The sequence below is a fragment of the Drosophila melanogaster genome, chromosome X (assembly GCF_000001215.4).
Source record: "Drosophila melanogaster chromosome X".
In the NCBI taxonomy this organism is placed as follows: Eukaryota; Metazoa; Arthropoda; class Insecta; order Diptera; family Drosophilidae; genus Drosophila; species Drosophila melanogaster.
The window spans coordinates 18,740,558-18,763,390 of NC_004354.4; the positions used below are offsets into that span (position 1 = coordinate 18,740,558).

Below are 22,833 nucleotides of genomic sequence, written 5' to 3' on the forward strand. Positions count from 1 at the left end.
AAGCTGCAGCTGGCTGCTTTCGGGGGGACTGGTCTTACCCAGTACCCATGACACGCCCGCTGGCAATGAGTATTAATGGTTTAAAGGGGCGCCCACTAGCTCAATGAATAAGGACATAAATGTCCATTAGTGCGGAAAATAACAAGAGTTGCCAGATTTATGTTAGAGCCAGATTCTTTCATAAGCCATTGTACTTTAAAATTAAATATGTCATTTGTTTGCCTTTGTTCAAACTTTAAAAGCAGACAATGGCCCATTTTCCCATCGATTGAGTTGGAAAATGTCACAGAGCTCGAGTCGAGTGCTGCGTTTGCCATGCACTTCATTTCCTAATTAATCTGCGGAATGGGCTTCGCGTTTTAACATTAAGGTCCTTGAGTTGCTCGTGACTCGTGGCACATGGACGTGGCATTCCGCCATGGTCGTGGTATTTCGCCATCAAATGAGTATCCATACTGAGTGAAAATGTATTTAACTTATCCACTTTAGCCCATAAAAAGCCGGCAAACTTCATTCCCATCGCATCCCATCCCATCCCATTCCACAACGCTGTCAAACGCTCGGCGCCACTTACAGACACTCGACAACTTCTGGGAATAGATAACTCGTACCACATAGACACTCCTCTAAGGACTCGAAAGGATCCCCGTTCTATGCGTTTTAAATTCAATGCGCTTTTGGCCCGGGCTCATGCATATTTAAGCTCTTTTGCCGTGTAATCAACATGTATGGCTTATACTTTTATGCCATTAAGAGCCTACCATCTCCTGGAGCGGGAAAATGGAGAGCGAGACAGAGAGAGAGAGAGAGAGAGTGTGTAAAACACTTTCTCATCGACAGAGAAAGTCCCCTTGGGGAGGTTGAGCTGTAAATTAAATATAAAATAACGTAAAATACACTTGAGGCAGCCGCAAAGTACACGGGAAGAACAACAAGTTATGGCCATGGTGGCACACTTTCTATACCAACACCCAACATACGTACACCCACTTTCTTCCGGAGCTTCAAAAGCCGCCCGGCGGCCATTGTTCAACGGAGATTTCGTTTTTATTACGCGTAAATGAAAGACATTTGTCGTTGAATGTCGACCAACTGGGGCGGGGCAAATGATGGAGGTTCGCCCTTCGCGGACGCAAACCACCCACCACCCACCCAACCGAGCACGCAGAGAAAAAGCACATAGTATATGTAATAGTTGGACTTTGTAAGAGGTTTCCAAGAAATATTCTACATTGGGCACTTTCAGAAATTCATAAGATAAACATTTAGCTGGAATAAATGCAATTCCCAGAACATGATAACCTTTCAATTTCGGGGAATTTATCATGTCATAATACAAACTAGATACATTTTAATTGAATTTTTCAAGTCATTTGAGATGCAAGATAAAGATGAACATAAGCTGCTAATAAATTTTAGTTTTTTTATATTTGTGAAGGTATCAAATAATGGATTGAAGTTGAGCTTAAGAAACATATATTATAGAAGTTTGTAATGTGACATTAACCTCTTAATTTCCCATAGAGGTGCTTAAAAGTATGCAACCGTATAAATGTTATCTTGCAGCCTTCTAATATACTTTTCTGTTAACTGTCTCACTGTTTAACCTGCATACATAAAAGTAATGATATTAAACAACCATTTGGGCCAACTTCTTTATTCCCTGTGTACACTGTGCATAAGTTTCCTGCTAAGCTGGGCGATAAAAATCGCTTTACGGCTGGCAGGCGTCGCTTTTGCCTCCATGATGAGGCAACGGACATTGTTGACCAACATGCGAATGATTAACAAGCAATCGAAGCAATCGCCAGGGAACTGAGGTCGTGACTCCGACACCTTCGCCCTCGTCCCCTTCCTCGCCCAGCGACCATCACACCCATTCCGGATCAGATTCAGATTCAGATTCAGATTGAGATTCCAATTGCGAGTGCCGCTGATGGATGGAGCCTCGGGAAACTATTTTAATGGAAAGAGCGTGTTTTGGCATGGGTGGCGGGGGTCAGGAGGATCGAAAGGCAGGGAAATGAAACGCACATTTTTGATTTAATTATTTCGGTGCCATTCATGCACGTGCGAATTCACATCCCCCCTTCACACCCCCCCCCCTGCACCACCTACCTTTTTGGTGCCATTGATTTGAAAAGCTTTAGTATTTCATTTCGCTGTTTGCTATTTGTTATTTGGCATTTGGTATTTGCTTAGTACTTGAAACAATAGTAACCCAAGGTTTCGATGGTGGAGCGGAAGGAAGATGCAGGGGTTATGGTTTGCATATGCTTTTGTTCATAACAATATGCATATATATATATATATTCCATGCCATTTTCAGACCCAATTATTTGTCAAAACCCCAACAAAGCGCTGCGGAAACATGCTGCCGCAACATGTTGCTACTTGGGGCGTTACCAACTGAAGAGTTTTTAATGACTAGAATGGAAACTTGTGCCAGCTGCACGGTAGAAGCATAAAGTTTGCGTTGAAAGTTAAAGACCATTGCCCACCATCCAGTGGATACTGGCCCACCCAACCAACTGGCCAACAGCACTTAAGTGGAATGGCAGTAGGCTCCTGGTGTGTCCACCGAGTTCGCTCCACCACCCTGCACTTCCAGATGGTCAGGGGTTGTGCACTTCCATAGTTACTTACTTGTCGACACTTCGCAGCTAACTCACCCACTATCGCCTTTTGTCGTCCTTTAAAGCCAGTTGGCGCAAGTTGGAAAACACGCCCGCAGCACTTTTACCTACAGAATTGAAAGGAAAGAGGAAGTCCTACCGGAGTGCACACAAGAACAATAGAAGTCACGGGTCGCTGAAGACTAGGCCAGGTCAAAGTGAGTGTCTATGCTCGTTTATATATCAGCACAGCTGACGTTATGGAAAGCCAAATGGAAAGCCGTTCCGAGACATCAAAGCGCATCTGAAGGGGCTCACAGCTCATAAATTACCCCGAAGTGTTGGGGGCATTTAAAGTTGTGGCGTGAGATACAGTAGAATCTCAGATGGTTTCCTTTGCATTTTTCCACCATCTATCTACGCATGGATCTCTTTCCTGGCTTTTGGCCATTATTTTGTGCGACTGCCATCGGTTTCCGCTTCCGCAGTGCGTGAAATGTCGAAATTGTCAGATGTTTTCAGGTTGAAAAAGATGCACGGGAAATGAGAAACGGCAATTAGCGATTCACAATTGCCAAAAAGCAGGAGCTATCGATTTGGGCATAATGCTTCTTTCTTCTTCTTGGCGACAAATTGATGGATGGATGAATGGATGGATGGATGGATGGGGGAAATGACACAGCCGATTGAAGCACAAGAATGCTGGTGGATCAGGAATACGAAGAAAAAAAGGCAGCACATTTTGATAAGATTGAAGCGCAACAGTGCGTATGAGCAATTTGCAAATAGTTCGAGTCCAAGACACGTGCCATGTCCGTCCCGAAAAGAGCTCATTTGCCACAGAAATTGCAAGAGTTTGAAGTATTTGCACCAACTATTTCGCCTTTGAAAAGTTTTCGAGCCAATTACAGTTGGTCCCACACCCCAATTGATTCCCAATCCGATTGCGACTGCTTAAAGCTGCATCTGAAGTGTTCCGTCTTTGACCAGCAATGCAAATTACTGCCCAACTGGGGCATCCTATAATTGGCATTCCTTCCGATCGATTGCCCCTTGGAGTGGCCACCTGGCTGCACTCGTCCCTCCTCTAAAGACTTATAGCCTCGTCCAGTTATGCAACGACGGCTTGTTGGAAAGAGCAAATAGCGAAAAGTATGCACTGGCAAAAAATGTTACCCCTACCATCTGCAATCTTGTGTAAAAAACAAAGATATAGCTCGTGTCGTAAAAACATACATAATATTTCTTAGTGCTAAAGTATTTAAGAACAAAAATACGCGAATTCTTCATCAATGTTTTATTCATAATCAAAGTGATGAGTACTTCGTTTACGTAAGAAATTTGCTATTTTAAGGCCAGAAAGCTCATAAAACTATTTCACCTTACAGATTATGGAATTTCTTGGCTCAATGCAAAAAAATGTTTGTGAGAGTGCCGCCGCTTTACTTCCATATCCGATTAAGTGAATTGCAGCGCGTTAACGCAAGCGGTGATTAATGCGTATTCCCTGTCAGTAAATACTTTAATCGTCTCCAAATGAGCCATCAACTCAACTGCAGCGAATCAACGAGGACTCAACAGATGGCTCTCGATTATCGAGTGGTGCTCAAGTGGATGCAGGCATTTCATCCATTAGTCGATCTCCTTGGGCGGCATTCCTCCATTCCCCCATTCCTGGCATTCCTCCATTCCTGCCATTCCTGCAGCCCATCCCTTCCAGCTAATCAAAATGTAACCGCTCCGTAGCAATTAAAGTGGCAACGTGGCACAAGAAGACTGTTGCCGCATTTCCATTTGTATTCATGAATATCATCCGAATATGTGCCGCATTTCCTTTGGCCCGCCCGCTTATTTGGCACATCATCCTCCATTCGACGGCGTTTTTGCTATTGCCAACCGCGATGCCAACTTTTTCTGCTATGCAAATGAATGACACGGCAATGACACGGCCAGTTTAGTGACTGCCGCAGACAGTACAACTACGGTAGACCTGGATATATGTACATTCGTGTATACATACAGTGGTTATCCTCATCGCATCCGCCCCATTCGCATGAAAATCATCTCTGCCTTTGTCAAATAACTACGACAGTAGCTCACTTCTGCAGCCATTAACATGACAAGCGCAAAGCAGTAGGTGGTGGTAGGCCTCATAGAAAGTATTCGAATTGGATATGCCCTGCAAGAGATTGGTCACAATGGGGTCACAGAAAACATAAAACCATGTATTTTTAATCAACTAGCTTTACGAATTTATTTCATAATATAAAGTTACTTTTTTGCTGCATACTTTTCGACACCTTAGGTGCTGGCATAACTGCAGACATATTTTTGTCTAACACGTTTATATTTAGATGTTCTACATTTGCGTTGAATTCAAATTCGGACCAATTATATACTATTGCAATTATTAAATGAATAGGGTATACGAATAGTGCTTACCCTGCAAATGGACTCTGTTCATCAAACTTTTTCGGTGAAGAATAGAACAAACAGAAGAAACCACAAAATTTACTTACAAGATTCATAGATAGCATTTGCTGTAGTTCATTGTTGTAGATACTTATCCGTGACCTAGCATGCTCCTCGATTCCCTGGCCATTTGCCAAGAAGAGGCGGAAATAATAAAATGCAAAAATATTATTTTTTAATTAAGTCATAATAGCAATGTCGAGCGCTAATCGGGGGCCCAGCGGCTCCTCCTCCCTTTACCGAATGCCGTGTGAATGCTAATGACCCGGGCGAAAGCCAAGAGGAGTAGAGCTGCTTCCTGGACGGATGGATGGATGCGGGGATGTGGACGGACTGGCGGGACGTGCTCACAGTTTTCGACAACGCGCACGCAGTTTGCATATTTTCACATCATTTTGCATTTGCCCAAGGACGAACCGAAGGCGCTGGTGGGTGTAGCATTGGGACAAGGACATTCAACGAATTCAGCACGACCAACGGAGCCGAAACAAGTGGATTCTGCCATGGTAACTAACATACAAATTACCCCGAAGTGGGTCGTCATCTAAACAGTAATTACATGTATCGAAGATACCCATCCTGACCGCCACGAAGTATGTATCTCTGCGGTCTTTGCGGTTGTGGTACCATTTTGCGGATATTCGTCACTCATTTAATCAATCAATTAATCAAAAGTTAGCGAGCAAAAGCCGGGGGATTGAAACGATTGAAAAGATAAGGCGAGCACTTAAGGGGTTTATTGGAAGAAATTAAATTAAATTTTCACGCTAATGAGCAACGCATCGGGCATCGGGGGGAAGTCGGAATTTGCGCTTAGGGATGTCGGATGGGGATGAGTCCTTTTGCCAGGCGGTTGTGTCTGTGGGGTTAAACTGTGTGCGTTGTGTAATTTCTTGAAGTAATTTCGGAATTTACTTTGACAGCCAAAAACTAATTTCGTCGGTGGTTTTTGGATTTGCGGCAAGAGTTCGCAACTTCGCTTTAGCATACAGACTGTGTTCGTCATCATCGTTCTGAAGTATTCATAAATCATAGCCGGACTCGGTGAGTTTGGGCCGTATCTTTCCGCCTCATTTGCCCAGCCAGACTCAAGAATTAATCAAACTTGAAATGGAGCCCTCAACACGCATTGGGGCGAAGTGAATGTCCTTCGGATTGTCAAACAGGTGGCTGCGGTGTATTCAGACATGTTGTCAATGGCACAATAGGTCAAATGGATGGCAAGTGTATCTAAAGGAAAGGAATATTTGGTAGAGCTAGTCATTCATATTTTCTATGCTTACTTACTTTTGACTGTTTTGATGGGCAGGTTGAAAAGAAGGTCATTGATTTTTGCTCTCCTAACTGCTGTTCATTTCTTTTGCTCCAGATAATTTCATATTTTCTTCATATTTCATTTGGCATGATCGACTAAAATTTGTACTATATTTTAACTACTTAATGTTAGTCCCCACTCTGCTTATTTGCTGCGTATTCATTTATCTTGACTATTGTAATGCATGAAGATTCAGGAATGTCTTGGCTTTTTGGAATCGTAAATTACCCTAATGAAGTACTTTCCCAGCTTGCCCTTGTCTGTGGTCCATAATCCTGTTTTAAACTTAACACAAGAAAAGCAATTTAGAAACATTGGTTAGAAACGTTGGCTAAAATATATCTGGAGTGGGTTCGTCGGGCTTCGAAGGAAGCGATAGCGTTGGCAACTTCTGGCAGCGATCGTGTCCAGGACGTAATGACCTTTGACCCGTGCGAACCTTCCAATGCATTTTGTACAGCTCCTCATCCTCCGACTGGCCATCGTTGGCCAGAGCATATTTTGCCATCCTGGAGGTCGTCGGCTGCTCACTGTCCAGATCCTTCTGGTTCATCTTGGTCTTGGATACGGAATCACCAGGACGTGCCTGCAATGTGGACAAAGTCTCTGAAAGATCTCCCACGGAGGTGTCCGACGAGCGATTGCCCAAATTCCGCTTCCAGATGATGTTTTGCTTAAAATCTGGGATTTTCAGACGCGGCCTGTCGAACGCCAGTGGCCCAACCTGCGCATCCATGCGCATCTTGACCATATCGGCGATTCTCTGGCCGGAACGATGGCTCTCCTTGCTGCTGGCATCAGTGGATTCCCTTTTGGTCATGGATTTCAAATTAAAGTCCGACCAAAGCTTCGCAAACCTCTCGGATCTTGGAATATTTTGTTTCTTGGCGTTTGCGTTAGATTGTTGGTTATCCGACTCCTCAGCTCCATCTTCCTGCTCCAGGAAAGCAAATCGATCAACGTAGTAGGGCTTCTCTGGCGGTTTTCCCTTGCCGGAAGTCATCTGATACTCGATCATCTGGAGTTTGTACACATTAAGTTGATACCGCATGTTGCGCATCCGGCAGCGTATGAATTCGGCACTAAGATGACTGCCCAGTTGGCTGGCAATCTTCTCCCATGAACTGCGCTTCATGTCCGCATCCTTGTACGCCGGCAGCGTGATCTTCCACAGGCACGGCTGCTCCCTGTAGAGGTCCACCAGGCGCAAATTGAATTCCTTCTCCTGACTGGAAGGCAGTGATGATGCAGCATGGCGCATGGCCAATAAACGCTTCTGGCGCTCGAGACGCTGTATTTCCATCATTTTGGAGCTGTTGTGTGGATGTGTCTATTGCTTGTCTATCCGGATGAACGAAGTGTATCCAGGGGCCTGCTCAGGTTGCTTTCATGGGGGAATCGATTGAATCCACCTTGAAATATTAGCTCTTAAAGTCTGTCAGCTGTTATTACGGATGCTGACGTCTTGGATACCAGGTAAGCTAGCAGCAAAAGGTTTAGCCTGCGACTGAGCCTGGCCAGGAATGCGTAACCGCTCGATGTCAGCACTCACATGCTTCAGTGCATCCGCATAATTTGTGCTCCGGGCAGGATGGGCGGCTCAAAAGGCAACAGAATGTTGCAACCGCATAGTTGCCCCGCCAGTTGGCAGGTGGAAGGGGCCAACGGAACAGACGGAGGCAAATGCGTCTCATGAAAGTTGCAACAAAGGACACGGCTTGCACTCACAAGTAAGTGGGTGGTGGTGGGCTGGGGCATGGATATACGAAGGGACATGGCACTTCAACGACAACAAAGCTCAGAAGGAAGCTCGCAAGTGCTGCCGGTTTATCCTTTTTTTTTTTTTTTTTTTTTGTATAGCTTGCCCTGCATCTCGCCGATAAATTCCCAAAATTCCTTAGTGTTTTGCAAATTTTCGGCAGAAATTTATCATCCGATTTCTAGCAATCTTTGCGAGTGACAACATTTATCTTTTGATAAAACCGATAAAGGTCAGGCATTTTGTTATAGTTGTAATTCCTTAAAGTTTCGGCATACGCTCAAATTCTAAGAACATCATGTTTATGAAATGGAATAGTTAGTTGTAAAATATTTTATCCCGAATAGTTTTATTTTTACCCGTCGAATGAGTACATCTCTACGACTCACATGATGGGTGGGCCACTTTAGTGATATTAAATCGCAGCTCAGGCCAAATCCGTCAACGTAAAGCCGTCCTGCTCCTTCTTCTGGGCCACCTTCTGATCCTGCTCCTGCTTCCATTGACATCTGCAGGATGCGTGTCCAATGACTACTCCTCGAATGCGGCCGGATTCCCTATTGGGTGGAACGGGTATTTAATTAATTTCGCCACCCAGACGCGGCTGAATGGATGGATGGATGGATGGTTGGCTGTGCCTCTGGTATATCCACGGATTGGAATGCGAATGCCAGAGATTGCGACATGGCGCTACGCCTTGTTCGTCAAATGCAAATATTACGCACTTTACGCCGAATTTGAATAAACAAAATGCGTGCCAATTAAACACCGGAGGGAATTGAAGCTCCGCATTTTGCAATTGTGCCGCCTAACGAACGTGAGTAATTAGGGCTGATTGGCGTTGGGAATCGCACGTTTGCATAATTCAACAATGAATATTGGACAAACCAACACAGTTTCGGGCACGATAGGGAACGGGAATGGAAATTGGAGGAGGGGGTTGCCATCAGACGGGAAAAACACGCAGCATTTGATTTGATCGCTTTGAGAAGGACTCCACTAATTGCCCACAGCTGGAAGAAAGTTTGTCGCTCAATGCGGCGGAAAAATACACGTGCAAAAACCAGGAGCCGTAATTTAATTGAGTTGGAAATACTATATTATATAATGATTATGAAATCTCTAATATAATGACTACTAAGGAATTAAATTACAATAATCATGCAAAGAAAATCTTCTTTGTTTTTCAAACCATTTTCTTGGCTTGAGTATTTAATAGGCTCTCGTTCTCTATTTAAATCGAACTATTTTTGCTATTCAATCCAATTTTTTCCACAGTGTATGTATGGACTAGTATGTGCTTTAACATTTCATGACGGCATCTCTGATAAAATTAAAGCGTGTTAAAGCCTTGCATAATCCCAGGATAAGGGGAAGTCCCCAGCAATTCAGCCGAAGCCGAAGGATGACATGGTGGTAAGAGAATTGAGGTCAAACTATGGACAAGAGTGATTAGTGCAGCTTGTGGCCTTGACGGCGTCGAAAAAAGTTAGTCAAGAAGTCCGAGGAACTAATTTTCTATGTTATTAGAGAACTTATAAACCGGATTACGTGGGGGTAGCTGGGAAGGGAGCTGGAAGTGCATGAAAGTGGGCTTGTGGTCGGCTTTGAACGCATACCCAAACCCCAAGCCAAACTGATTAGTCAGTAACATCAGATTTACTTTTTCCAATTAATTACGGTGCCACATTCAATGCGACTTTTGTATTTTGCGGTTTCCACTCTTATAAGCGGATTAAAAGACACTTCCTTTGAAGAGTTTAATTGCCAAAAACATTTAGATTAATCCTCTTGACAATTTCCGATGGGCAAATTCATTTCGATTGCCGGCATTCGGATGAGCAGCAAATTTTCAAATTTATTAGAGCCAAAAACCAACAGACTGCAAAAAAATGACCTGGGAAAATTGAGCAGCATTGCCATTTGTTTTGCAATTAAAACGTATGTTAAGAGTAGATGATATTGACTTCAAATGCTTTTACGTGTATGCACAGCTAAATTTGTTCATATGCCAATAGACAAACACAAACAATGCATTTATTATTATAATCAACAACTATGCGCTGGCTTAAAGTGTCACTTATTCATCTCAATTAAGTGGTGTTTTATTCCGAATTCCATGCTGGCATTTTTGACATTTTTTATTAACTTTTATTTTATATATTTTCTCCACTTTGCAGCTAAAACTTTGGCTAATAATTCGACCGCCAGGTTGTGCGCATTCCTGTAAGCCCTGGATCCCCTTCCTCCAGATTTTTCAAATAGACAAACGAAAATTTAATAAAGTCAGCCTCAAGCGGGTCCCAAGTCCGGTAATTGAGTTTTGATGGTCGAGTGTCAGGCGCCCCGTCCGGCCACATCTGTTGCCAGCATGTAAATAAGGTCCTGCCCGCAAATAGCCAGAGAGTGCCCACCGCCAGGACCTTCGCCATAACCACCCAGTTGCCTAACGACCGCCGTTTGTTGCCATCGGGTCGCAATGTTCGAGTCATCGTGGGGGACCCTTTTAGCCGCACGCGTGACCAGCCACGGTTTCCAAATGAAGTCCCAAATCCTGCAACACTTATTGCGACTCGAAACGGTGAAGGGAGTGCGATCCTGCGCAGGACCCGTTCCGATCTCAACGGGTGGTGGGGGTTAGGGATGTAACAGGCGAAACGAGAACGTGCTACACTGGCACACCAATATGGTTGGCAAATAGAATAACGCATTCAACGCTGCGTATACGTAATAATCACTGCAACTTTCGGGCCAGTCAAACGCCAAACTCTGTTTGGTTATCTTGCAGTTTAAACTATAAAATGGTATTTGTTCAGATATCGGAAAATGTGTAGACTTTAACTGGGCACAAGAACAAATATTGAAACAAGCGCAACACCACGTATACGTAATGTGACATTCAGTGCAGTTGGGTTTTCCAAACTCCGTTTGGGTATCTTGTAGTTTCAACTGATAGATAATATTAGATACTATTTAGTTATCAGATAAAAAGGTAAACCCGGAGTTGTACATACTGCATATCTTAACTTAGGTACATAGGTACAATTATTCGAACAAATTCAACACTACGTATACGTAATGTGACATTCAGTGCAGTTGGGTTTGGCAAAATCTTTTTGGGTATCTTGCAGTTTCAACTCATAGATAGTATTAGATGCTGTTCAGATATAAGATAAAATGCAAATGTTCAAGAATGCATATGAGTAGTCCAACTACCAGTTACCATACCTAACATAATTTGAATTGATTCGAATCGCTGAAACGTGTCTTTAATTTTGCTCCGTGTAGCTGCACCATCCATTCCGTGGGGACAGAACAGGCTTGTGCCATGTTTGTACACGGCAAATTGTGTTTAAACTGGATGCACTGCTGCACATGGGATTTGGTTGCCGTTGCGAGGGCGGTTGGCCAGGAATCGAGTGATTCCTCGAATCCATTGTGCGGTGGACCATGCGCTCGTTTTGATTCCACTTTCATTAATAGTCCTTGCGGCTGCAGGATAGTCAACGTGAAAAGATCTGCAGGAGGCGTTAGGCATATGCGAATCGAATGCTCATCGGCTGCTACACTCGCAAAAATAGCATGTATCATATTTATGTTGGTAAACATTGATAAGCATTGAAGAATACTGAAATCGGTAAGTTGCGATATGTTAAAAAACGTTACTTTGTGAATAATATACATAAGTATACATATGTTGATCCTCGAAACAAAAACCTTTTTTTTTACAGTGCGTGCAATGTACATATTTATATGTTTGAGCTTGCCAATGAGTTTTCCGTTCGACATTCATTGCAATTTGGCAAAAGCATTTATCGTTCCAAAAGCATGTGAGTTGGTTGTAGTAAAAAGAATTCTATTTGCATAGCGACGATCAAAGGATAAGCTTTTACAATTATTTTGCCATAGCTGATGGCTTTAAAAATATTCATTTCCACCATGGATATTTCACTTGGCATCTTGGTGAACTTTAAGTACTATAGTTTAATTATACTTATGTTTAAAGGCCGATATAATTTCAATCTGACAGCGACAGGTGTGGACCTATTCTGGGTTTACAGATGAGGGTTGCTTGGTGGCTTCAAATTCAAATCCAGACCAGGAAATCAAAAATACTCCCAGCTGACGCCTTAAATGAGATAACAAGTTTGTAATTTTGGCATAATTGCGGCCTACGCAGGGAGAAGCGGCATGCTGGGCAGGATGAGCCCACTTCCTCCATTCCCATTCCCATCCGCATTCCCTCCCATTCCACTTCTTATTTGGAGTTGCGGGGCTGCTGTGTATTAATAATATTAAAATCAAAATTCAGTATTTTTGCCTGCCGCTGACTGCTGTTCTGCAAACAATTGTCAAAAAAAAAGTTTGTTTTCCTTGCTTTCAAATGGGGGGCTCTTAATCGGGCTTGGAGGTGGGAGGTGAGAGATGGGAGGTCAGGGGTCAGGGGTTGGAGCTCGGGGATCACGAACCGGAAGCACACGTGCTGACAACAAGCCAATTAAACGCTTGCCAGGAACACGATATTAAGCCTGCAAACTGATAACCCAAACAGCCAAATCCTTTCCCAGAAACTCGCCAAATTTGGCCAATTGAAACTTTATTCGTGGCCAAGAGCATCCAATAAACGGTTTTATATTCAATTTGAAGTTGATTGTGATTTTGATTTTGATTGTGCGACTGTGATTTTGATTTAGTTTAGTTTAAACAGAAATGAGTAGTCTGTGTTCTATTATTTGGCATTTCAACAAGGCGTCTCATTTGTGGCATTAATTCAGTGTTTAAACACTCATTTTATGATGAGCAAACATTATTTAAATAAATAAATTTATTATATATGAATATTGCTGGGTAAACAGGCATCCTACTGTCTGGTAAATACCTTTAATCGAATCTATCTAATGAGAAATTAAATAACCGATTTTTTAAAGCAGTATTTCTGAAAGCCCATTTTATTTATTTTATGATTTTATTTTACTTATTTGCGGTCTTATATTCTCTTGACTTAAACTTAATAAGCTTAGTTTTGCTTTGTAAAGTTTTATTCCAGGAAAAGAAGATTTGGATACAAGCATTGTCTTAATAGTTTTAAAAAACAGCAATTTCAGCAATTTTGTTTGCTTGAGTAGTGGACCTTAAATGCCTTCTATAAGCTCGATTGTAAATCTTTCTCCAAGTAGTTTAACTATATAAATGCATGTTGAGTGCGGAACCTTTAAGTTAATGGAACTACTACTTTTTTCCATGAATCAATGGGTTAATTTAAATGGCCCTATGTTGCCTGCGATTCCCTCGATGACCCTCGATTCCATTAAAAAACTTTAATGAAACTGTCTCCGCCGACAGCTAGACAAACAGGGCAATAAACATTCCTTGACCCTGATTTCAGCTGCTTCTCTTGACGGTTTTGTACATCTGCAGCCTTCTTTGTTCTCTACGGGGTTTTTATTGTTGTTATTTTTTTTCCTTTTTTTTTTTTTTTGATTTTCTTGTTGGCTTTACCGCTTCGGTGGCAAAGGACATTTCCAGCCGTGGGCAGTAGCCAGAAATATTTATTATATTGTAAATATAATAAATAGAAGGGCCTTTGTGTGCATTCTCGGCTAAATTAAAATCGACTTCCCCAAGGGCACATATACTCCACCCAACTGTATATATATATATATATGCATATATAGTGACGTATTTGGGTGGTCCAAACCAGCCACTTCCATTATTTCAAAGAAATCAGTAATGCACTCTAGTAATTTTCCATAACGTATCCCAGCTGCGCAGCATTCGTTTATCTTTGGCAGCGCAGCCGTTCTTGTAAACATCCTAAAGCCTGACCTAAGCAGATTTGACTGCCCTCTTTCAACGCTACCTAATCTTAAGAACCCAAGAGCGAGGCTCTCCCGAAATACAAATATTGTTCAAATACTGAGGCTTCTCCTCAATCCAATTTGCATTTGATTTTTAGTCTTAAGCTGAGATCCAAAGAATAAAGTCGTGAAACTATTTCTCCTAAAAACTTTTTTTTTATTTCTTGGCGTTGTCCTTAGTCAACTGACGGGACATTAGTTCGACTCACAAATAAAACAACAATTTTACTGGCGCAGTCGGTAGGATACAAAAGTATCCGAAAAAAAAGAACCTTCGAGTGGAAAATAAGTTAAATTTTATAGTCCAGTGCTCGAAACATCTCCCAAAATAAATTCGTGAAAACTCTTCAACTTGGATTATAATTCCAATTCGGTTATCCAATAATAAGTGGAAGTGAAATACGAAACAAAAATATTAAGTCCAAAGGCAACCAAGTTTTAAAACCAACATATAAAAATAAAAAATTAAAACAATATAGAATTTTAATAATACAACACAAAAATTTACAAAACAAAAAAACAAACAAGTGAAACTAGAAAGCTTAAAAATAATAATAACATTGAATCCGAAACAAAACAAAAAAATAAAACACAAAAGTTAAAAATTTTACAATAAAAATGTCACAACCAATTATTGCGCTGAACGACATAAACCTTGCCGAAGCCCGTCGGCAGCTTAAAGACATTATGCCATTCAAGGGTGATCCAGAAACCCTTCACACCTTTATCAGCAGAGTGGATTACGTAATTTCGCTCTACCAAACAAATGATGTCCGACAACAGAGGATTCTACTGGGAGCCATCGAAAGGAACTTGGACGGACAAATTACACGATCTTTGGGACTTCCGAACATCGAAGATTGGCCTACCCTTAAAGCAAGACTCATCGCGGAATTTAAAATTCAAACACCAAACTACAAACTTCTGGAGAACTTCAGGGAGACACCATACAGAGGAAGCCTAAGAGCATTCTGCGAAGAAGCGGAGAGACGACGTCAATTACTAATTTCGAAACTACACCTGGAAGGTAACCAATCGGATTTTCTTATTTATATTCAGGGTATTAAAGAATCTATTAAGATACTGATAAGGAAGCTACCAATACAATTATTCACTATTTTAGCCCATCACGATATTACAGACTTAAGATCCTTAATTACCATTGCACAAAATGAGGGAATTTATGAAGAACACATTAATTTTGAATTTTATGAAAAACCAGAATATCGTAATAAAAATTCAAATTCTAACCAGAATTCGAAAACACAAAAATTCAATACAAATGTTCAAACTCAAAATCGACCAAGTTACTCACAATATTCCCAACCCTTCCAACCTAATTTTAATCAATACATTCAACCATTTAGACCTAGCTATACACAGCAGATAACTAACAACCCACCCATGTGGCACGCACCTAATTATTTCAGACCCAACCAATACATAAACCCACAACCCATTATTCAAAAAAATCATTTCCAACAATATCCCAACAAAGCCCAATTTCCCCAAACAACGCATTTTAGAGGAAATACATACCCTCGACTACAACAACCCTCTACATATAAAAATACTAACTTCCCGATTACTAAACTACGACAAACTTGAAAATGTGAACAGCCAAAACATTTTGAACATTAAAACATCCACTTGGATTAACTACAATGATAACCAAGTATTAATCATATCCCACATACCCATTTACCTTTCACTAATAAGCACAATTAAAATAATTCCTTACCCAGACTCCAACGGCTATCAGCTAGATTACACAGACACACAATCATATTTTGAAAAAGAAAATATCAAAATCATAGCTTCATTAATGAAGGGCAACAACAAGTCCAATCTGTACAAATTAATAACAAACAAAACCAAAATAATTCTGAACTAAACGAAAATTTTCGGTTAACAGCCCCGGAAAATACGAATACATAAAAATAGTATACAAAGGGCGCTCATACAAATGCCTTCTAGACACAGGATCAACAATTAATATGATCAATGAAAATATATTTTGTCTTCCCATTCAAAATAGTAGATGTGAAGTTTTAACATCAAATGGCCCTATTACCTTGAACGACTTGATTATGTTACCCAGAAATAGTATTTTCAAAAAAACCGAACCATTTTATGTGCACAGATTTTCTAATAATTACGATATGCTAATTGGCAGAAAATTGTTGAAAAATGCTCAATCAGTTATTAATTACAAAAATGATACAGTTACCCTTTTTGATCAAACATACAAATTAATTACTTCAGAATCCGAAAGAAACCAAAATTTGTATATCCAAAGGACACCAGAATCAATTGCAAGCTCAGATCAGGAATCAATAAAAAAATTAGATTTTTCACAGTTTCGATTAGATCACCTAAATCAGGAGGAAACTTTTAAGTTAAAAGGCTTGTTAAATAAATTTAGAAATCTTGAATATAAGGAGGGAGAGAAATTAACATTTACAAATCCAATTTGTAATTTTAAGCCAGTACACACGAACGAAATAATAAAATACATAGAACCAAACACAATTGTAACCTGGAACTTAACCCAAACAATTCTTAACCAAAATTGCCAAAATTCAATTAATAAAATAAAAATAGAAGGAAACAAAATGATAAGAGTAACGCAATGCAAAATAGAAATCAATAATATAATTTTAAGTGAAAATCTGTTAGAACCAGAAATAGATTTGACACCACTATACACACCACTTAATATAACAAAAATAAAAATTGTAAAACACAACGACATTGTTGAGATGATTTCAGAGAACAATATTACACTTTACATACAAATGATCATTGTAATAATCGCACTAATTTTGTTGTACTCATATTTAAGATATGTATCATTTAAACCATTTATGATGCTGTATGCAAAACTTAAAATAAGAAAAAATCAAAATCAAAACACACCACAACAAACAGAAATAGAAGAAACTCCATTTCCCACACTATATCCATCAATCCCAGCCCAAGTATAGGCTTCTCTTTAAGGGAAGGGGAGTGACGTATTTGGGTGGTCCAAACCAGCCACTTCCATTATTTCAAAGAAATCAGTAATGCACTCTAGTAATTTTCCATAACGTATCCCAGCTGCGCAGCATTCGTTTATCTTTGGCAGCGCAGCCGTTCTTGTAAACATCCTAAAGCCTGACCTAAGCAGATTTGACTGCCCTCTTTCAACGCTACCTAATCTTAAGAACCCAAGAGCGAGGCTCTCCCGAAATACAAATATTGTTCAAATACTGAGGCTTCTCCTCAATCCAATTTGCATTTGATTTTTAGTCTTAAGCTGAGATCCAAAGAATAAAGTCGTGAAACTATTTCTCCTAAAAACTTTTTTTTTATTTCTTGGCGTTGTCCTTAGTCAACTGACGGGACATTAGTTCGACTCACAAATAAAACAACAATTTTACTATATATATGTATGTGTGTATTTGCGAGGCAGAGTAAAGGTATTTCTGTTGTTTTTTCATGACACTCGGCTTCATCGGGCTCAACGGTGGAAATTGATATGTCATTGTGCGAATTTTCAGGGGATTTTCGCAATTAATTGCGCTTAGTGTGCGTATATCCCCGGAACATGTCCTTATGGCCTCCTTAAGGTCGACTGTACTTGTTGACCGCCGATCAAGGGCTGTTGTAATTAAGGGAACCGCACAATTAAATGGCATTCCATTTTGAAGCACGGCCCGCAATCCATTTATCCCGACTCGTGTGGCCAACTCTGTGTGCGGATCTCATTAAAAATTCAATAAATTTATAAAAAAAAAAAAAGAAGTGGAATATTTCCAAAAGAATGCAGCTTTTTGTTGTTTGCTTTCGCTCTGGCCGCGGGCTGTTTCACCATCCAGTTTTCGACCATTTGCTCGCAATAAATGAAAATAAATTGTATCCCGCCAACAACTCGTTTAAGTCCTGCCACACACACACACACACACACACACACTCACATGTACGTAAACACATATAAACATATACACGCGCCCATTAAAGTCCTGGGAAGTGAAAATGGAACGGAAATGGAACTCCTGATGGTCGGAGAAAAGCGAAAAGCTGATGAAAACCAAGGTGGCAGGCGGGAAGCCAGTGAAAAATATCGACACGATTCCATTCTGCAGACAATGGTTAACGATGATGTTGCTGTTGAACTTGATGTTGATACCAAATTTGATGCCGATGTTGAATTTGATGTTGTGACACCATCAGCAGGACGAGAATCAGAACCAAAAGCAGCAGCAAAGCCAAATGCAGAACCGTGCCCATGATGGTCCTCTGATGTTGATTTATCGCCCTGGCCCTGGGTACACAAAGCATCCGCTGGCCTGTGTCAAATGCCCAAAGCGGCCGAATCGACGGTTTTCCTGGTCAATGTACCAGGAAGCCGCACATTGGTCTTCGGGCCCAAAAGAAGTGCGGTGCTCGTAAATATGCGGGTGTAAAATCCAATCCTAAAATGCCAAGTTAACACAAATCTTGGCCATAACAACAAGTTCGGTGTATACACGACCTAAAAATGCGCGAATGAGTATCAAAGTACAGCAACTATTGTTCCGCATTTTATCAAAAATGTTCTCCTTGGCCAAGTGTACCGACTTGGTTACGGCCATTTCCGTTTCCGCATCGCTGCTTTTCACTCTTTGGCTGTGTGAAATATTTTCGGCCAAAGGACATAAAACTGTTGTAAAACAAAACGGCAGTCCGAAAACTGTGCGTGTGTGGGTGTCTTCCGGAAGAAAACCATCATCTAAATGCCTACCACGTGACGTAAGAATGACAAACGACTTAGCGACTGCTGGACTTTAACTTTTCCAATTGAAGGCATGTCTTCAAGGGTAGAGTCTTTAAGTGTCTGTTGTCTTCATCTATAGCATGATGTTTTTATGCAAGAACATAAAAAAAAAATTTAATAATAGTGTATGTATTTTATTTGATACATGATACAGGTGCAAGCGAACCGATTCAATAGGAGGAAGTATCCAATATCTATTGCTCTGCAAAGTGCTCCTATCCGAATGTTATACTAGCTAGAAGGCCTCAAGAGAGTTGGATATCCAGTTCTGACTACCCAATCAATCCACTTATGCCAATTGATGGGAGACACACAATAATAGACCTGATTAACTGGACACTTGTGGTAATGCAAACAATATGGGCAATATTCAGGTCGATAGCCTTCATTCGTTCAACTGGCTGCAGTCACGTGTGCTGGCTCAAAACAAAGGCAGGTCGATCGAGCACATATTTCAGCTCGTCCAGGTCACATCTGCCATTTGTGGAGCCTACATATGTGTACATTTTTTTTTTTTGTTATATAAAAAACGATGTCCATGCGGAGATACAGGCCGGTGGGTAAATGCATGTCGACCGCCCACTGTGTCAGCAACTCAATCTTGGTAAAAATTTGTCGCACTGGAATTTCATTTATTCTGTTGACTCTGACTTTGTTGTGGTTGGCCAACATGGCCACACCGAACCACCCAAAAAACAGAACTACACATATGTATGTACATATGTATATACTGAATATTCGAGGAGCCGGAGGCCAAACTACTCGGAATCGGCAGCATTTGCCGGAGTCCCAGTCAGACCGGAAGCATCGAGTCCAGAGCTAAAAACTTTGAATAAATCGTATTTGCGCCGAAAACTTGTGAAAGCTTGATCCAATTTTGGGCTTTATTAAATTGTTGACTTAAAATATTCATGCCGAAAACCAGGTTGGGCCACAAAAAAAAAAATTTGATTCTCGGTTAAGTTATTCGTTTTTCGCATTTTTTTTTTATTTTTTGTGGGCGGCGAAAGAGTGACAACGACTCGCGTTGACAATAATGAAAATAAAAGGATGCTCCTCTGTCCTTCGTCTGGGATTGTAAATTAAAAACCAATCCCCGGCGTGGCTTCTCAAGTGGAAAACCCCCGTCATTATCATGTGGTAAGATGCGGTAGATGGTGCAAGGGGAGCGGGATGGAGAGGGGAAGTCAAGTGCACAATCAACAAATGCGAATCAAATTGTATGGACGTCGATGCCCCGAGGAGCAGCCAGTGGCCACTTGGTCATCAGCCTAGACAATCCGCGGCAACAATTGGGGTTCATCAGTGGCGGCCGATTCGTTGGTTCAACAACCTTCGACGTAGTGGGTCAAAATCCTCGCTAGAAAGGCCAATATAAGGCAAATACAGATGGTAATTAGAAGCTGATAATGCTGCAGGGCTTCAAAATGTTATGGGTGCTACAAAATGTCCGGAATTAGCCGGATGTGGCATCTGTTCCAATAGAATTCAATCAAAACGATAAGTGCCACCATCGCATTGTGGGACCCCGCCCGGAGCCACTAAAGTTATTCCATTTTATTTCACTGTGCTTATTCTATTTATTATTAGAGGTGCCCAAATGGGTGTGGAAGTGGGTGCGGGAATGCAGGGATCCGGAGCCGACAATTGTCCTGTGTGCTGGTGGTGTCAGACCAAAGACATTAGGCCGCATTATTTAGGCTTTGGCTATACATAATCCCCGCTTGTCTCCTGTCTCCTGTCGCCTGTCGCCAACGGCTGTCAGCTGTGGCTCCTCGGCAGGATCTTAAGGAGCCTGGGCTAGTTCGGTGGCAATGTGCGTGTCGTGGCGGCAACTCAAAGCGCAGAAACACTGGCACACAAACAACACAGGCACGTCAGTGCCATAAGCAGCCGGGAGCCACCGCATCCGGAACAATGAGCCGGCAAACAGCGGACGTGGCACCGCCAGAGCCGCCAGAGCCTCCTTCTCCAGTTCCTGCTCCTGCTTCTTCAGCATTCAACATCCATTCCGTAGCAGGATAAATTAACAGCCCAGTTGGGCTGGCAAGCCATCAAGTGCTTGATGAGAAAGCCCTTGTAAAATTCGACGTCGCGCCATTAAGAGGCATAGAGCAATCAACAGGAGAGGTCCTGCTGCTGCGAGATTTGTTAAACTTAAGGTCGCCAACATTTGTCAGGCTCCTTGGGTGGGCTGGGATGCGAATGGTTGGCATGGGTGCGGCTGTTTATGTATATTCAATCATTTGCCAAGTTCATTGGAGCAACGATTCGATTATCCCCATCGTTATATTCTCAAGCTAGAAATAACTTTTCTGCGCACCGATGGTAACGAAAGTATGGAAAATGTTAATGATGATGCCTTTGCCTGCCGCCCAGTCATGAAGATAATAACGAATGGCCCACGACCAATTAGTCGTTTAGTGGTAAAATGGGTACCAAAGAGGTCCCCAACTTTCCATCGAGCCCCAATGGCCTCTGCCATCCACCAGGCACTGCTCTTTTGCCACCATTACCATTGTCCCTGCTGCCTTTAATCAGCTCTTTATAGTCGAGTATTTCGTTGGCTCCCACGCCGAATCCTGCGTGAGGAATCCCTAGGGCCTTCACGCACACGTTCGCCTCATCGAAAGTGAAATTTGGGTGCGGTTTTGATTGTTTGTACCACTTGACCCCGTCCCATCATCATCATCATCATCGTCGGCACCTTTCATCCTGCCTGGCTCATCCTGCTGAATGGATCATCAACAAAACAAGCGGCTGGGCCACTTTACGTACAGCCATGGTGTTTGTGTCTGTGCACCAGTCGAGTGCCGATGGCTACTCAACAGCATCCCGGCCAGCCCGTTCTGGCCATCCTGGATATCCACACCAGCACCAGCACCAACACCCACACCCACATCCATGCACACATCCGGACAGGCAGGTCGAGAGCGTGTCGTGAATATTTATACCTATTTGATTAGAGTCTCACGGGAGGAGCATGGATGCCCGAACATCTGCAAGTTTGATTGGATCCACTCCCCGGATACTGACGAGCTCGAAATTTATCGTTTAACGGACACTATAATTGAGCGGCACTCGCCATAAGTTGGCCAAACTGGCGGATGTCGCTCGGAGTGTGGCATCTTATGACCCAGTTTTATTCCGTCTTTATTTTTGGGTGGCTTTGGGCGGTTCAGTTGGTGGCTGAGCTAGTCACCTAACAATTCCTCACTGGGTAATCCTCTGTCAAAACTATTCGACGCTGCCAGTTGCAGTTTGACAGCAAGGACACCACACACATCCTTATCCTTGAGCTGTGGAACTTTCTGCCGCTGTGGCGTAAGGAGTCATGAATAAAAGAGCAGCGCCAAAGCAACCCATCATCATCATCATCACCAGTCCCCCAACATGTGCCCGTCGACCACAGAACCGCGGCGAGTAGTTTGTCCTGTCATCAGATGAGATTGGTACATGTCAAAGTCGCCGCATAACTATGTACGACTCGGGACGGAATATAAAATAAAATAAATTAAATAAAGGCCAAGCCAAGTCTAGGCCAAGTCTAACTGAACCGTCAGCCAGTTACCCAGTGGCACGAGCCAAGTGAAGGGTATCAGTCGAAGGCCATAATAGGTATCCCCCATTCGAACCACACAAAGTGACATACGTAGCTGCGCCTTGATTATAAGGATGTGGCTCGCATGTTTTTTCCTCTCAGCCGGCGTTTTTTTTTTTTTTTTTTTTTCTGGCCAGGACCCGCCTTTGCTGCGGAGGATTTGCCATAAATTAAATTACCCAAAAGCCCAAAGCAGATTTGCGAGCCGAGCCGTGCCGTGCCGTGCCGTGCAGAGCCGAGTCGGCTGACAACAGCTCGTTTAGGGCCATACATCTTCCGGAATGCGGCGTCCGGAGTACGGAGTACGGAATACGGCTCTTCCGGACTATCCCCGATCCGGGATTTCTCGAGCAGATGGTGGGTGGCAGTTGGGGGCGGGAGATGTGGAGTCGTCTTGCGGACGTCTTTTCTGCAT

At 42.2% G+C, this 22,833-nt stretch overlaps 1 protein-coding gene across 1 annotated transcript, besides 1 other annotated feature; it reads right to left on the reverse strand.

The window, feature by feature from the left end:
- Window positions 1–5,809: 5,809 nt before the first annotated feature.
- On the reverse strand, window positions 5,810–7,749 carry CG12609 (uncharacterized protein). The gene is made up of 2 exons (NM_167629.3): window positions 6,375–7,749; window positions 5,810–6,317 (listed from the first exon to the last, which is right to left on the reverse strand). The coding sequence occupies exon 1, from the start codon at window positions 7,706–7,708 to the stop codon at window positions 6,734–6,736; it is 975 nt and encodes a 324-aa protein (NP_728194.1). The 5' UTR covers window positions 7,709–7,749; the 3' UTR covers window positions 5,810–6,317; window positions 6,375–6,733.
- Window positions 7,750–13,834: 6,085 nt separating this feature from the next.
- Window positions 13,835–17,442: a mobile genetic element.
- The last annotated feature ends 5,391 nt before the right edge of the window (window positions 17,443–22,833 follow it).

Excerpts from the sequence above, each read along its gene's own strand:
- CG12609 (NM_167629.3), bottom strand. The coding sequence starts at position 7,708 with ATGATGGAAATACAGCGTCTCGAGCGCCAGAAGCGTTTATTGGCCATG.